The sequence below is a fragment of the Acomys minous genome, assembly GCF_964271855.1.
Source record: "Acomys minous genome assembly, chromosome: 12".
NCBI lineage: Eukaryota > Metazoa > Chordata > Mammalia > Rodentia > Muridae > Acomys > Acomys minous.
The window spans coordinates 63,100,044-63,114,913 of NC_140493.1; the positions used below are offsets into that span (position 1 = coordinate 63,100,044).

At 46.8% G+C, this 14,870-nt stretch overlaps 2 protein-coding genes across 2 annotated transcripts in view; both read left to right on the forward strand.

Moving 5' to 3' along the window:
• Positions 1–14,870, forward strand: part of LOC311580083 (uncharacterized protein) — a 355,681-nt gene that overhangs the window by 69,561 nt on the left and 271,250 nt on the right. The window lies entirely within an intron of this gene.
• Positions 7,427–7,778, forward strand: LOC311578568 (large ribosomal subunit protein eL43-like). The gene is given in 3 exon segments (XM_084748465.1): positions 7,427–7,619; positions 7,623–7,634; positions 7,638–7,778. Coding segments are annotated over 3 exon segments (273 nt in total). The 5' UTR covers positions 7,427–7,472; the 3' UTR covers positions 7,752–7,778.

A 14,870-nucleotide genomic window follows, 5' to 3' on the forward strand; every position in this document is an offset into this window, starting at 1 on the left:
ATGATGATGGATACAGGGCGTGCCAGTCTGGGCTAGGGGTGTCGTTCCCAGGGGGGTCAGTCTCATACAATCTGTATTCATCTTCTAAATTTAATACTAAAGTCTGAATAGGCCGCCCTTGTGGTCCTGTCACACGAGTGTGCCCCTCTTCGAAGTGAATTTGGGCCTTGAGTTTGGTTAATAGGTCTCTTCCCAAGAGGGGATATGGGCAGTCCGGGACGTGAAGGAAAGAATGTGAGACCTTACCGGTGGCAAGATGTACTTTTCTCTCGGTGGTCCAGCGGTAAGGCTTCCCGCCAGTCGCTCCTTGCACCCAGGCAGTCTTTGTTGTCAGGGGCCCCGGTGCGGTGGTGAGGACGGAGTGCTGAGCTCCCGTATCCACCAAGAAGGTGATGGGTTGCCCCCCCACATTTAGAGTTAGCCGGGGTTCAGGGGGAGGCTCCTGACTCTGACTTCTTCAGTCTTCTAGGTTGAGGAGAGCCGCGGGGGGGGGGGTGTTCTACGGGGCCCTTTGGGACGCCTGGGACAGTCCCGTACCCAGTGGCCTCTTTCCTTACAATAGGCACATTGGTCCTTATCCACAGGGGTTTTTCTTCGTTCTCCCTGGCCCTGACTATCCTGGCGCCCTGAAACTACGGTGGCCAACAGTCTACTCATTTCCCTATGTCTCTTTCTATCTCTAGCATTTTCCCTTTCTTCCGCTTCTTTTCTCAATCTCTCTTCCTTTTCTTCGGACTCTTTCCTAAGCCTTTCTTCTTTCTCTTCCGGCGTCTCTTTCTTATTATAAACCTTCTCTGCCTCCTTTAAAAGATCCTGAACTGTACTTTCCTTGAGCTCTTCCAATCTCTCTAATTTGTGTCTGATATCTGGGGCAGACTGCCAGACAAAGGACATGGCCAGGGTGGTGGCCTGGAGGGGGTCCTCAGGGTCATATGGAGTGTAAACCCTGTAAGCCTCTTTCAGACGCTCAAGAAAAGCTGACGGCGTCTCATCTGCTTTCTGAGTAACCATCTTAACCTGGGCCAAATTGGTGGGCCGCCTGGCGGCTTTTTGGAGACCCTCTATGAGCAGCTGGCGATAAAGACATAGGTGGGCCCTACCTTCCTCAGTGTTGAAGTCCCAGTCCGGTCGTTCCAAGGGGAAAGCACTGTCAATTTCATTTGGCAGCTGGGTAGGCCGCCCATTAGCTCCTGGGACGCTCTTGCGTGCTTCCAGAAGGATGCGCTGCTTTTCTTCGGAGGTGAGGAGCGTCTGTAGGAGCTGTTGGCAGTCGTCCCAGGTGGGTTGATGAGTAGCTAGAATAGACTCAATAGGGAAGTTAGCCGGGAGGGATCCTTAGAAAAAGGAGGGTTATTATTTTTCCAGTTATAAAGATCTGAGGCGGAAAACGGCCAATATTGCATCTGGCCACCCGTGCCAGCCCGAAGGGGGAAGGCCTGAGAGGTCTGGGGTGGAACTTCGCGCCGGCTGCGGAGTCGGCCGGCCATTGGTGAGGCCTCGGGCGCTGCGGCGGGAGCAATATCTTTAGGGCGGGGTGCGGGTCCGGAGCACTCAGGTGGCGGCGGCGCAATATCCTCAGGTGGCCCCGGCAAGGGAGGAGCTGAGGGAGTCTGGAGTCCGGCCAGTGAGGCTGGGCCTGGGGCCGCTGGGGCCCGATAAGGGGGTGGTTCTTCGGTTAGGAGGTCAAGGAGGGGCCCCTCGTCCGGCGGCAAGACCTTGGGGGGGGGGCGGACAACGGCGGGATAGAGACCGGTCCCAGAGGGGGCCGCCGGAGTGGGGACCAGGGGAGGTTCTAAGGCGGGCATGGTAAGAGAGGTGGGGATAGGAGGGGGCTGAATGAGGAAAGGTCTGACCCATGGAGGGGGGTCACGAACGAGAGATTCCCAAGTCATTATGTAGGGGACCTGGTCCGGATGACCGTGTGGTCCAGGGTCCATAATTTTGGACTTGATCTGTAAAATGAGAGAAAGGTTAAAAGTGCCATCTCGTGGCCACTTGGTATTAAATGTAGGCCATTCGGCGGAACAAAAAGTCTCCCATTTGCCCTTGCAGACTTCTACTGACAGATTGTGTGCAATGACACGGACCTCTTTGAAATGCTGTAAGGTAAGGCTTAGCGGGGTGACAAGAGTCTGACCCATGGTACCAAAAATATAAAACGAAAGACAACAGAGGAAAACTAGACACAAAAGACCAAAAACAGCCTGCGCGGGACGCTTGCGCCAAAGTGAAAACAAAACAGAGGTTGGAGACGCAGGGGGTCCGGACCCCTCGTTTCCCAGATGAGGCGAATAGCCTCTCAGATGGGCCGGGGCCCCAAATAACCCTGGGGTAGACAGGGTTCTAGTGGGACGGAAAGTCCCTACGGAATCCCACCGGGACGTCTCCTGGGGGCACAAGGAAGAAGTCCGAGTCCGTCAACTCCTTCTAGTCCTTGCCAGATTCAGAGAGTCTGCGCAGATACCGAGACACGTAACGTAACGATTAATGGAGAGACGAAAGAGAGACGAAAGGACAACAATGACTAAGCTGGCCGGCACAAAGGCTTACCTCCCGAATTTGGGTCGGTGGTCCCTGGGCGGGGGTCCCCGATCTCGGTGGGACCTCCAAATGTAAGACCCCCGGCACGGTGGTCTTAACGTGGAGACCCCCACCAAGAACCAGCGAGACCAAGGTTTTGTTTGCAACACGCAAGAGGCTTTATTGTAGAGGGACGGGTACCCAGGCGTCTCAGTCTCCGGAGAGGCTAGCACGCCGAGCGAGCCTTTCGGGGGCCTTTTATAGGGATTTTAGCGAGAAGCGCAGGTACAGAAGCGAGAAGCATAGTTACAGGGCTCTGATTGGTAAATTTAAATGAGGCGAGGTTATGGCCCGGTCATTAGATGGGCTCTGGGAACAGGGGAGTTCACCCGTTCTCTGGGCTAGGTGGTCGTCCATAAATATCTTGTTTGACATGAAGCGAGGTTATGGCCCGGTCATCAGATGGGAACAGGGGAGTCTACCCATTCTCTGGGCCAGATGGCCAGCCATAAATATCTTGTTTGACAAGGACAAACTGTTTCTGTTATCTTAGCATGCTTTTATCTTTTTCCTCTGGGCCCCAGGCCTCATCTTGTCCCGGGAACCTATTATTCTAGTCTTGCCTTGCAAGATAGCGTTACTGCTGCTATGCTTGCTATGTCGGGTGCACAGGGGAGGGGGTCTTACACTATCTTACACAAAAGGGAAAAAGGTTAAAGGGAAACAAGAGTGAACCTTCTGGTATCCGTTCCATGGAAGGATCCCTAGGTGTCTCTGGCCTGCGTGCTGGTCCGGATCCACGTGCACTCTGAACCTGCTGCCCCTCTCATCCTCTCTGCCTGTCTGTTTGTCTCTCACATGCAAGGGCCGGTCTCCTCCTCCCATTGAGGGTGGATTAGAAACACAATAGTCCAGGTGGAGTCCCCAGGTCTGCCTCCTGAATTCCAGGCCCAGGATGGCTCCACCCAGTCTATCTCAAGGTTAATCTCAGGGAGTATCCATGATGTGTCCAAGGGCAAAGCCCGCCAAGACTGCTTTCACCTGTGACAAAGTTTACAATCCTCCCCACAGAGTTCGACTCATACTTAAGTAATGTTTATGACTGTCGCAAGGGAACAAGAAGAGCCCAGTTAGGAAGGCAGGGAATCCTAACAAATACTCTTTCATTTTCTCATCAAATTTCATTAAGTACCCGAGGTTAGCACATATGAAGGCTTTAAAGAATATTCAGTGGGGAGCAGAGAAGCGTAATGAACGTTACAGTGATGAACATGTGCAGACACAGATTCTCTTGGCGTCAGCAGCAATTAACTGCTTTAACCCATCAGTGAGGACCAGTGTGATAGAGAAAAAAGGAAACTCATGGCTACTGGACTAATGACAGAGATTTTCTTTTCTTTTCTTTTTTTAAAATATATTTTATTAATTTATTCATATTACATCTCAATTGTTATCCCATCCCTTGTATCCTCCCATTCCTCCCTCCCTCCGATTTCCCCCTTACTCCCTTCCCTTATGACTATGACTGAGGGGGACCTCTTCCCCCTGTATATGCTCATAGGGTATTAAGTCTCTTCTTGGTAGCCTGGTATCATAGCACTGTAAGGGTATCTTTTATATGACCAAGTGTTCTTGTTTTTACTTTCCAGGGCTGGGGTCTCTCTAGGGTCATGTACATGCCAGGTCAGTGTTCTAGTCCCCAACCCACCCCTCTCATGGAGTCTTTCAGATGATGACTCGAATCTTCCTTGTATCCTAGTGGCTGTGAAGTAATGACACAAAGAAGCTGATATATCTCTGCCTCCTTCTCCCCCCAAAAGCAGCAGAAAGAGGCCACAGTGGCAAGGATGATGCCTCAGCACACACCAGATGCTCAAAAATATCTCGTGTGTCCACTAGGAGAAGAGCAGGGCTGAGGTTAGGACAGTCTTGGCCTCAGCCTGTCCAGCTAAGGAGAAAGAAGTGCAGCACAGCTGGGGGGAGGCTGGTGCAGGCCCTTGCTAGCCCAAGATGCACAGAAGCATTATCTGTGGCAGAGGCTGTTCTGAGTAGTGAGGAGAGAGGGATCTGGCTGCTTCTGGAATGAGGGATGACTTCTGTCTCAGGGCAACGGAGGTAAATAGTGACCAGTCTCTGGATGAGAACGCCAGCAAAATCCACAGCCCCATCTGTAGGCCACACATCTATCTTTCCTTACTTAACATCAGAAACAATTGTACACGATGTGGATGCAAACGAGACAGCAACACACTGAAAATTTGCCTCTTGAATTCTTGTGTTAATTTGAGCGTACTTATCTATAGTCCATTGTCCAAAAGGCCTTAGGGCCTTAGGTGTTGGGTTTCAGAGAGTTTAAATCGTGTCAGTGTAGTTATGTAACAAACCGAATACAGTCAAGAGACTGTTTGGTCCTTGGACCAAACAATACAATATCTGTACAGAAAAAACCAAACAGTCTCAGTACAGAAACAGAATAAAAAAACCTCAGTCACCTTAGGTCAAGTTTTTACAACAATTTGTTTTGCTGAAATAGTTTTTACTACATAGCTTTGGCTTCCCTTGATCTCAAGGTCTTTCCACCTCAGCCTCTCAAATTCTGGATTAGAGGTAATGAAGGGAAAACAAAGTTTTGAGATTGTGTCTCACAATGTAGCCCAGGCTAGCCTGAACTAACTTTGTGGACCATGTTGGCCTCAGACTCAGAGATCGGCCAGCCCCTGGCTCCTGAGGGCTGAAATTTGAGGTGTATGTCACTATACCTGGCCCTGGCCCCAAGTAACTCTTGAAACAACCCAAAAATAAAAGAAAGGAGACAAAGAGGAAGAGGAGGAAGAGGAGGAGGAGGAGAGGTAGGTGCTTCATTCCGGCCTTATGATTCATGGACCTTCTGTGATTATCTGAGTGGTGCATCTTGCCCTCCATCCATTCTCAGGGGTCTCATTGGTTGTCCCTCATTAAGTCTCAGCACACTGTTTACCCATGACGGCTGCTTCCTAAGTTTTGGTTACTTCACAAACAACAATCCTGAAAGATATGTTTTTGGTATTTATTTATGTGTGTGTGTGTGTGTGTGTGTGTGTGTGTGTGTGTGTGTGTGTGTACACAAGTGAAGGTCAGTTCTTTCCTTCTACCATGTAGGGAACAAAAGTGGTCAGGCTTGGCAGCAAGTGCTGTGACCTGATGAGCTATGCCATCAGCCTATGTACAAATTTGATGTTAGCTTGACGAAACCAAGTCTCACTTGGCTGGTGACAAGGGCAGTCCTTTATTCTTGCCATCCTTGCATATTCACATCAGAAGATTGATGCTTATCAATAACAGCTGGTTTAAGCTCTGCATGGTGCCACACACATGTAATCCTAGTACTGGGGAGGTCAAGGCGGGGAAATGGCAAGTCCGAGGCCAGCCTTGGTTACATTACAAAATTGTATCTTAAAAATAAAACAAAATCCCACAAACCAACACAAGGCCGGGCATGTGACTTAACTGGAGAGTGCATGCTTACCATGTAGGAAGCCCTGAGTTACATCTCATAACCTCACATAAATGGATCTTGGAGGCATGTCTGAATCCCAGTGCTTGGAAGATGGAGGCAAAAATGATTAGAAGTTCAAGAACATCATTGTCTGCACGGCGACCTGTGGTTCTGTGCTCCTGGAATGGCAGGACCGCCACCGGGCACAGAGCTGAAGTGTGCACGTATCTGCTGGAAGGTCTGAGTGCTGTCTGTCTCCAGCAGGAAAAGGGTGGAGCAAGAAATGAGGTCATGTCTGGCCAGAGATAAGGGAGAAAAAGATTTCTGCACAGCAAAGGGCGGCTCTTTTAGTTGGACCACTGACACGCAACGGCCCGAGACAGGTGGAGATGGAAGCCTGACCTGACTATAGCGAATAGAACAGTGTTTCAGGAACAACGGTGGGCAGACAGACAGAATGGCGCTTTGGGAACAGCCAATAGCTCACTACCGCAGATGGGCACTGTGGTCAATGAAACGGCGTGAAAGACTGCTGATCTGCGCTGACTGGATGGATGATGAACAGCAGATGCCTGCTAACAATCACGTGAACTTCTCCAAGATAGCAGCCTGGCTGGCAGTCAAGTTTGGGAGTCTAACGATGAATTCTTCGGGGAGAATGAGACCCTTCTTTCCCCAGTGTCAGAGCTCAGAATAAACAGCGGGACGAGATGGCTCAGAGGTTAAGAACACTGGCTGTTCTTCCAAAGGTCCTGAGTTCAATTCCCAGCAACCACATGGTGGCTCACAGCCATCTATAGTGAGATCTGGTGCCCTCTTCTGGCGTGCAGGCACACATGCAGGCAGAATCTGTATAAAACAAACAAACACCCAAAACCAAAAACAAACAAACAAACAAAATAACACTTTGGGCAGTGAGGGAAGCGTTTTTTTTAGAGGTGGATGCTTTTGATTGGCTGGGACTAGGATGCTGGCGATGCTCTATTTACATGGGGAAAAGTGGCAAACTCACGTGACTGACCACCTGGAACCACCTTGGGGTTGTGTCACCTGCTCCTGAGGCAGGCACTTTGTCCCACACCTTCCATTCTCAGGATGAGATTTTAAATCTCAAGTTTGAAATTTCCTGGGTTTGGCAGTTCAGTGCCAGTTCCTCTGGAGGCATGGTCCACAAGGCCCACAGTAACTATCAAGGCAGCCTGCGATACAGGGGACAGAGTGCATTATATAACATCAAAGACATGGTTTTATTTTCCTGAAACCTAATGCAATCTGAGTTCCCAGCAACAACACCACCGCTGCCACTGCCACCAAAACCAACAAAGGTTGATGGTTTAAGAGGAAACTGAAGGTGGCACTGAAGATGTGGATCTCTGGCTGTAGAGGTGGTTCAGTTATTATTACTTTAAAATTGTTATGTGTGGTACATGCGCAGTGCGTCTCTTCTTCTTCGGGCTTTGGCTTCGGTTCCGGCAAGATGGCTAAACGCACCAAGAAGGTCGGGATCGTGGGGAAATACGGGACCCGCTATGGTGCGTCCCTCCGGAAAATGGTGAAGAAAATTGAAATCAGCCAGCACGCCAAGTTCACTTGCTCCTTCTGTGGCAAGACCGAGATGAAGAGATGAGCCGTTGGCATCTGACACTGTGGTTCCTGCATGAAAACAGTGGCTGGTGGGGCCTGGACCTACAACACCACTTCTGCCGTCACAGTAAAGTCAGCCATCAGAAGACTCAAAGAACTGAAAGACCAGTAGAAGCGCTACTGTTTGAGACTTGCCCAGCCTGCAGTAAATGGGTTAATTTAAGTAAAAAAAAAATTGTTATGCGCATTTGTGCTTTGCCTGCATGTATGTCTGGGTGAGCGTTGTAGATCTTGGAGTTAGAGACGGTTGTGTGCTGCCAAGTGGGTGCTGAGAATTGAACCTAGGTCCTTTGGGAGAACATTCAATGCTCTTAACTCCTGAATCATCTCACTAGCCCCAACAGTTCAGTTACTAAGAGTACTTGCTGTGTAGTCACGAAGATGAAGTTGTGTTCCAGAATCCAGGTAACGACCCAAGCATTCCTATAACTCTAGTTCTGAGGTAAGCAGCGGTACTGGGGCTAGCTGAGGAAACTCAAGCTGAGGAAACCTCAGCCCTTTGAGACCCTGTCTCAAAGGAACAAAAGGCGAGTGACAAAGGAGGAAATATGCACTTTCATCCTCCATGCTCGCACGAGCACGCATGCACGAGCACGCACGCACGCACGCACGCACGCACGCACGCACGCACGCACGCACGCACGCACGCACGCGCACCCGTTCATGACAGAGGGGTATTTGGCAGCGCAGAGAGGTATGGTTCGCTGCCGTCACTGAGGGGAGGAGGGGAGTTGGTGCCTGGTAGGTAGAAGTCAGGGACACTTGGAAGCATCCTGCATTACATAGGATATCCCCCCAACCGAGAACTGCCGATTCTTGAGGTTGAGAATTTAGTCTGTAAGTAGGAGACCCATCTGATGGCTTCCTGACTGCAACCCCGTTCCCTGACCACAGTCACCCTGATCCCCTGCACCCTGTAAACCAAACAGTGAGCTCAAGCTGTTCCTCCTGTCTGGGTGATGGTTTGAATCCCTGCTGAGGACCGGCTGTACTATGGGGCCAAGGAGGGCAGTGAACGTGAACGTTTCCCACCAATATGAGACGTGCAGAAAGAAGGTGAAAATGGGTCACAGAAACATAACTATGATTTTACATTTTAATCTCGGAAGCATAATTTTATTTATTTATTTATTTTTACTTTTTATCATTTTGTCTTGGGAGACAGGAAAGGCAAATCCTTGCCTTTGGTGACTCTTGAGTCTCCAGCAGAGGGCAGGCGATGCTTACCTAAAACTTAAGCTGCAGCCCTCCACAAATCCAGGACAGATTCAGGGACTATCCTTGGCTGGTGTCTCCCCACTGTCCTCATAGCATAGCTGGGCTCAGTTACAATTCTTCATCTCAGAAGATTATGTGACAATAATTTAACAATTTAATAATTAAACAATTTAAACAAAATACAATTTTCTCATTAAAAATAATGCATGACAATTAAAGAAAAAGTTCAAAGAAAAAAAAAAACCAAAAAAACAAAAGCACAATACGAGAAAAAGCCACTCAGAGATGAGGTTGCTGGCAATGTTACTGTTGGAGTTCAGGTGCTTTCTTGGTTGCCATCTGCTTTTGCTATTAAAGTTTCTCAGATGAATTTGTAGTAGAGAGAAATGTATGCCTATCCTGTGAGTTCATCTCCTGTCCTTTCTCATAGCACATCTGGGAAATCTCTCTGAGAATATTTCTGAAACTCCAACTCCTACGTATGTTTTGAAAAAGCTAGGCTCAAATGTCTTGTTTGATTCTTCCAAGCAGAACTCGGTCCACTCTCTCTTGTGGCCACTGTGGCTCTCTTATGGCAAATTCCTCTTTGTGCTTTGTATAGTGGTTTTTCTGTACCATCGTGTCTGAGTCTCAGGTTTGAATATGAGATTCCTACTTTATTAGTTTATTATTATTTATTAGTTCAGTTTTGAGACAAGGGCTCAGTTATCTTAGGCTGGCCTTGAACTTGCTATGTAGCTAGGGATGACCTCGGACTTCTGATCTTGTCTCAATTTCACCAGTGCTGAAATTGTGCAGTGCTTGGTATCGAACCCAGTGTTTTGTTCATGCCGGGCAAGCATTCTACCGACTGAGCTAAGCTCTCAATCTGCTTTACCTTTCTATCCTTCACAGCCATCACACAAGACTGATAAACGTTGCAAATATTCATTAGTATTTGTTAGAGGGAAGAAGGAAAAAGAGAAAAATGAGAGAAAGGCAGGGGTGATGGAAAGATGAGTGGGGAAAGACGGGTGCCTTAAGTGGCTGCAAGCCTTGGAGGAAAACAGGAGGACAGAATATCATTCTAGCTTCACAGAGAAGGCCACCTTCAGCAAAGTGGCTGGCAACAAATTTAATTAAAAAAATATCAGTAGCCCTCTTATGTACAAGTGACAAATGGGCTGAGAGAGAAATTAGGAATAATATAATAATATAATGTATCTTGGTATAACTCTAACTAAGCAAGTGAATGACCTGTATGACAAGAACTTCAAGTCTCTGAAGGAAGAAATTGAAGAAAATATTAGAAGATGGAAAGATCTCCCATGCTCATGGATCGGCAGGATTAACACAGTAAAAATGGCCATCTTACCGAAAACAATCTTCAGATTCAACGCATTTCCCATCAAAAGCCCAAAAATTCTTTACAGACTTTCAAAGATAAATTCTCAACTTCACATGGAAACAACAACAACAACAACGACAACCCAGACTAGCTAAAACAATCCTGTACAATAAGAGATCTTCCAGAGGAATCTCCATCCCTGATCTCAAGCTGTACTATAGAGCAACAGAAATAAAAATAGCATGGTACTGGCTTAGAAATAGACTGATTGATCAATGGAATCAAATCAAAGACACAGAAACAAACCCACATACCTAAAGACACTTGGTTTCCAACAAAGAAGTCAAAATTATACAATGCAAAACCAATAGCATCTTCAACAAATAGCGATGGTCTAACTGGATGTCTACATGTAGAAAAGTGCAAATAGATCCATATTTATCACCCTGCATAAAACTCAAGTCCAAGCGGGTTAAAGACCTTACTTAACATAAAATCAGAAACACTAAATCTATTAGAAGAGAAAGTGGGGAAGATCTTTGAACTCTTGGAAAGCCAACAGTTCAGGCTCTAAGATCAACAATTAGTAAATGGACCTTATGAAACTGAAAAGCTTCTGTAAGGCAAAGGACACTGTCAACAAAATAAAACATCACCCCACAGAGTGGGAAAAGATCTTCACCAACCCTACATCTGACAAAAGGCTAATACCCAGAACATATAAAGAACTCAAGAAGTTAATCACCAACAAACCAAATAATACACTTAAAAAATGGGGTACAGAGTTAAACAGAATTCTCAACAAAGGAATCTTGAGTGGCCAAGGGGCACTTAAAGAAATGCTCAATGCCCTTAGTCATCAGGGAAATGCAAATCAAAACAACTCTGAGATTCCATCTTACACCTCTTAGAAAGGCTAAGATCAAAAAACTCAAGAGGCAGCACATGCTGATCAGGATGTGGAGAAAGGGGGAACACTACTCCATTGTTGGTGGAAGTGCAAACTTACAGCCACTTTGGAAATCAATCTGGAGGTTTTTTTTCTTAAAAAAACAAAACAAAACCAAAAACTGGAATAGTTTTACCTCAAGACCCAGTTATACCACTCCTGGGCATATACACAAAAGATACCCCATCATACAACAAGGATATTTACTCAATGTTCGTATGAACCTATGAACATACATTCATAGCAGCTATATTTGTAATCGCCAGAAACTGGAAGCAACCCAGATGTCCCTTATCTGCAGAATGGATAAAGAAACTGTGGTATATTTACACAATGAAATACCACTCAGCTATTAAGAACAAGGGAATCAAGCTGGGTGTGGTAGTGCATGCCTTTAATGCCAGCACTCAGGAGTCAGAGGCAGCCGGATCACTATGAGTTCAAGGCCAGCCTGGTCTACAAAGCGAGTCCAGGACAGCCAAGGCTAACACAGAAAGACCCTGTCTTGAAAAACCAATCAGCCAACCAACCAACCAACCAAAACAAAAAACCAAGGGAATCATGCAGGCAAACTGATGGAACTAGGAAAGATCATCATGAGTAAGGTAACCCAGACACAGAAAGACACACATGGTGTGTACTTACTTATAACCAGATATTATAAGCACATATTAGCCATACAGTAAAGGATACAATTCACAGACCAAAAGAGGGAGGGCCTAAGGGAGGATGCATCAATCTCACTAAGAAGGGGAAACAGAGGAAATGCTTGAGGGAAATGAGTACAGGTGGGGATCTGATGTGTGGAGGGGGCAGGAGGACAGAGAGTTTGCAGAGAGAAGAGAAACCATGGCCTCCATAGGTTTCTGAGATAGGCTGGAGACCCATGACAGGGTGGGCTTCTGAGAGGATGTGGAGGTGATTCTAGCTGAGACCCCTACTAGTGGCAGACATGGAGACTGAGGAAGACACCTTCTAACCAGACAGGACTCCTGTTAGAGGGAGAAGAGCACCAACCCACCCACAAAAACTTTGACCCAAGATTTACCCTGCCTACAAGATGTGCAGGGGTAAGGAAAGAGCAGATATTGAGGGAATGTCCAACTAATGCTTGGCCACCACTTGCAAGAGAGCCAACCCCTGACACTATTAACAACACTCTGCTATACTTGCAGATGGGAGCCTAGCATGTCTGTCCTCTGAGAGGCTCCACCCAGCAACAGATCAAAACAGATGCTGAGACTCACAGCCAAACATTGGGTGGAATGCAGAAAGCCTTGTGGTAGAGTGGGAGGAAGGATAGAAGGACCTGGAGGGAACAGTAGTTCTACAAGAAGATCCAAAGAGCCTGGACCCAGGGGTACTTGCGGAGACTGAAACACCAACCAAGGACCATGTATGGACAGGACGTAGGCCCTCCACACATATGTACCAGACAGGCAGCTTGATCTTCATGTGGATCCCTTAGGAAGGGGAGCAGGGGCTGTCTCTGACAAGGACTTTCTTGCATGCTTTTTGATGACTTTCTTCTGGTGGGGCTCCCTTGCCAGGCCACCGTGGTACAGGATGCACTCAGTCCTAATTCAGCTTGATGTGCTGGGATGGGTAGATGGGCGTGGCTCCTCTCTTCTGAGGGATAGGAGAGGAGGGACACAGAGAAGGGAGAGTAAGGGTGGGATTGGGAGGGGGCTATGATATGGATGTAAAGGGAATACATAAATTAATTAATTAAAAAGAATATCAGAATAAAGCATTATTATTTCTTACTGTGGCAGATTATTGAAACCATTTTTAAAAAAAGATTAGGAATGAACTAGCTGAATGGAATTAGTTTTAAGAAATAAGTATAGAACTTTTAAGCACCCCACATCCTCCCATTAAATATCTGGGGGATATTCTATTTCAGGATAAAAGCATTGGCCTCATGTTCTGGTCTGTTGTTCTTTCCGCTCCTCTCCTCTTCTCTGTGTCTGATACGCTTTCAGACTGGAAGCAAGATGGCTGCAGTAATAATAGGCAGTGTTGAGTGTAAAGGACAATGCACAGTCTTCCAGTGATCCTGTTCAGAGTCCTAGACAGACACCTCTAGACATTTTATTGCATCTCATTGGCCATCACTAGTTTATATACCAACTGTTCTGTCATCCTTTGAATGATACATGTTTCCACAGTCTCTGCATTTGAACACTTGGTTCCCAGTTGGAGGTGCTGCTTGGGGAGGCTTAGGACACACGACCTTGCTGGAGGAAGTATGTCAATTGGGTGTGCCATCCCCAGTGCACTCTCTTGGCTTCCTGCTTGTGGCTTAAGATGTGAGCTCTCAGCTTGCTGCTTCAGTCACCACATCAGACTGACTGTTGGTATGCTTCCTTGCCATGATGGTGACGGACTCAAACCTCTCCTGAACCGTAAGCCAAACAAACTCTTCTAAAAGTTGCCTTGGTCATGGTGGCTTATCACAGCAACAGAAAAGTAACAAATGAACATTCCAAAGGTATGATATGCTGCTATCTTTAGTTGGACTGCTGTTAGCTGAGTTAGTGGCCTGCCCCTGAGATACTGGGATGTGGGACACCTGAACAAAACCATGGCTCTTTTAAGAATTAAGATGGGGCTAGTGCTTGGTAGGTAATGAGCCACAGTCTTTATGAAAAGCTGGGATGCTTAACACAGTGGTCATGCAAGGTAGTTACTTTAGGTGAGGTGATTAATGCAAAAGACCTCTAGCATAAGTTACTTAATTGTCAGGGTAGGTAAGGAAGCTACAATGAGTAAATATTACTGCCTGCACATTGAAGTACCTTAGTCAAGAATCCATATATGAATAGCACCACTGGGCTGTTCTTCTAGGAGAAGAAATGAACCCACATTCTTCCCACTATACTTGTTTTTCATCAGCTAAGGGCTTGAGTCCCCTCGGAGATGATGTGTTCTGATTCAGATGCTTACAGGTGCTGTGGTAGTGCTTAGTCACATTTCTTATTTACTCACAGTAACAGTAGAATCTGACAGGGTGAGAACAAAAGATAAGAAGGGCTCCAGACCATACTCTCCCTTGGGAATAAATGGGGATTTCTGGGAAGTTATTCAGAGCAGAACATAAGAATAAGTGCACAGCTTACTGAAACTGGTTTCACAAGAGTTTCTTTCCATTACCTTTGATTTGCAAACCTGCTTTTCAGTTCTGAAAAGTCCATCCTTACACTGGAAAAACCCCCATTTCTCTCTCTGGACCTCTACTCCTGTATCTTTGCCTACATTATTCCTCCTTAGAATGCCTTTTCCTGCATTGCTCCTCTGACAAACTTAGGAGATATTTTTGCTTTGTTTTGATTTTTCAAGACAGGGTTTCTTTGTGTAGCCTTAGCTGTCCTGGACTCACTTTGTAGACCAGGCTGGCCTTGAACCCACAGAGATCCACCTACCTCTGCCTCTCTGAGTGCTGGGATTACAGGTGTGCGCCACCTCACCAGCCTAATTTAAAAGAATTTATGAGAGACTTTGGGACCTCTACCTTGGAATGATTTCCTGCCACTGAACTGACTAGAAGGGTTTTATTGTCTTCAGAATTTCCCCATTCTCAGTAGAAGCCACTCACCAGTAGGATGACAAACCATTCCAGTTTGCTGGTGCTGCCAATAGGGGGAAATGTGCCCAAGGATGTAGGTTTTTAGTGCTAAAAGCACAGAAGTACAAGGGAAAGTTGGGTGAACTGGTAATTCTAGGCCACCAGCCAC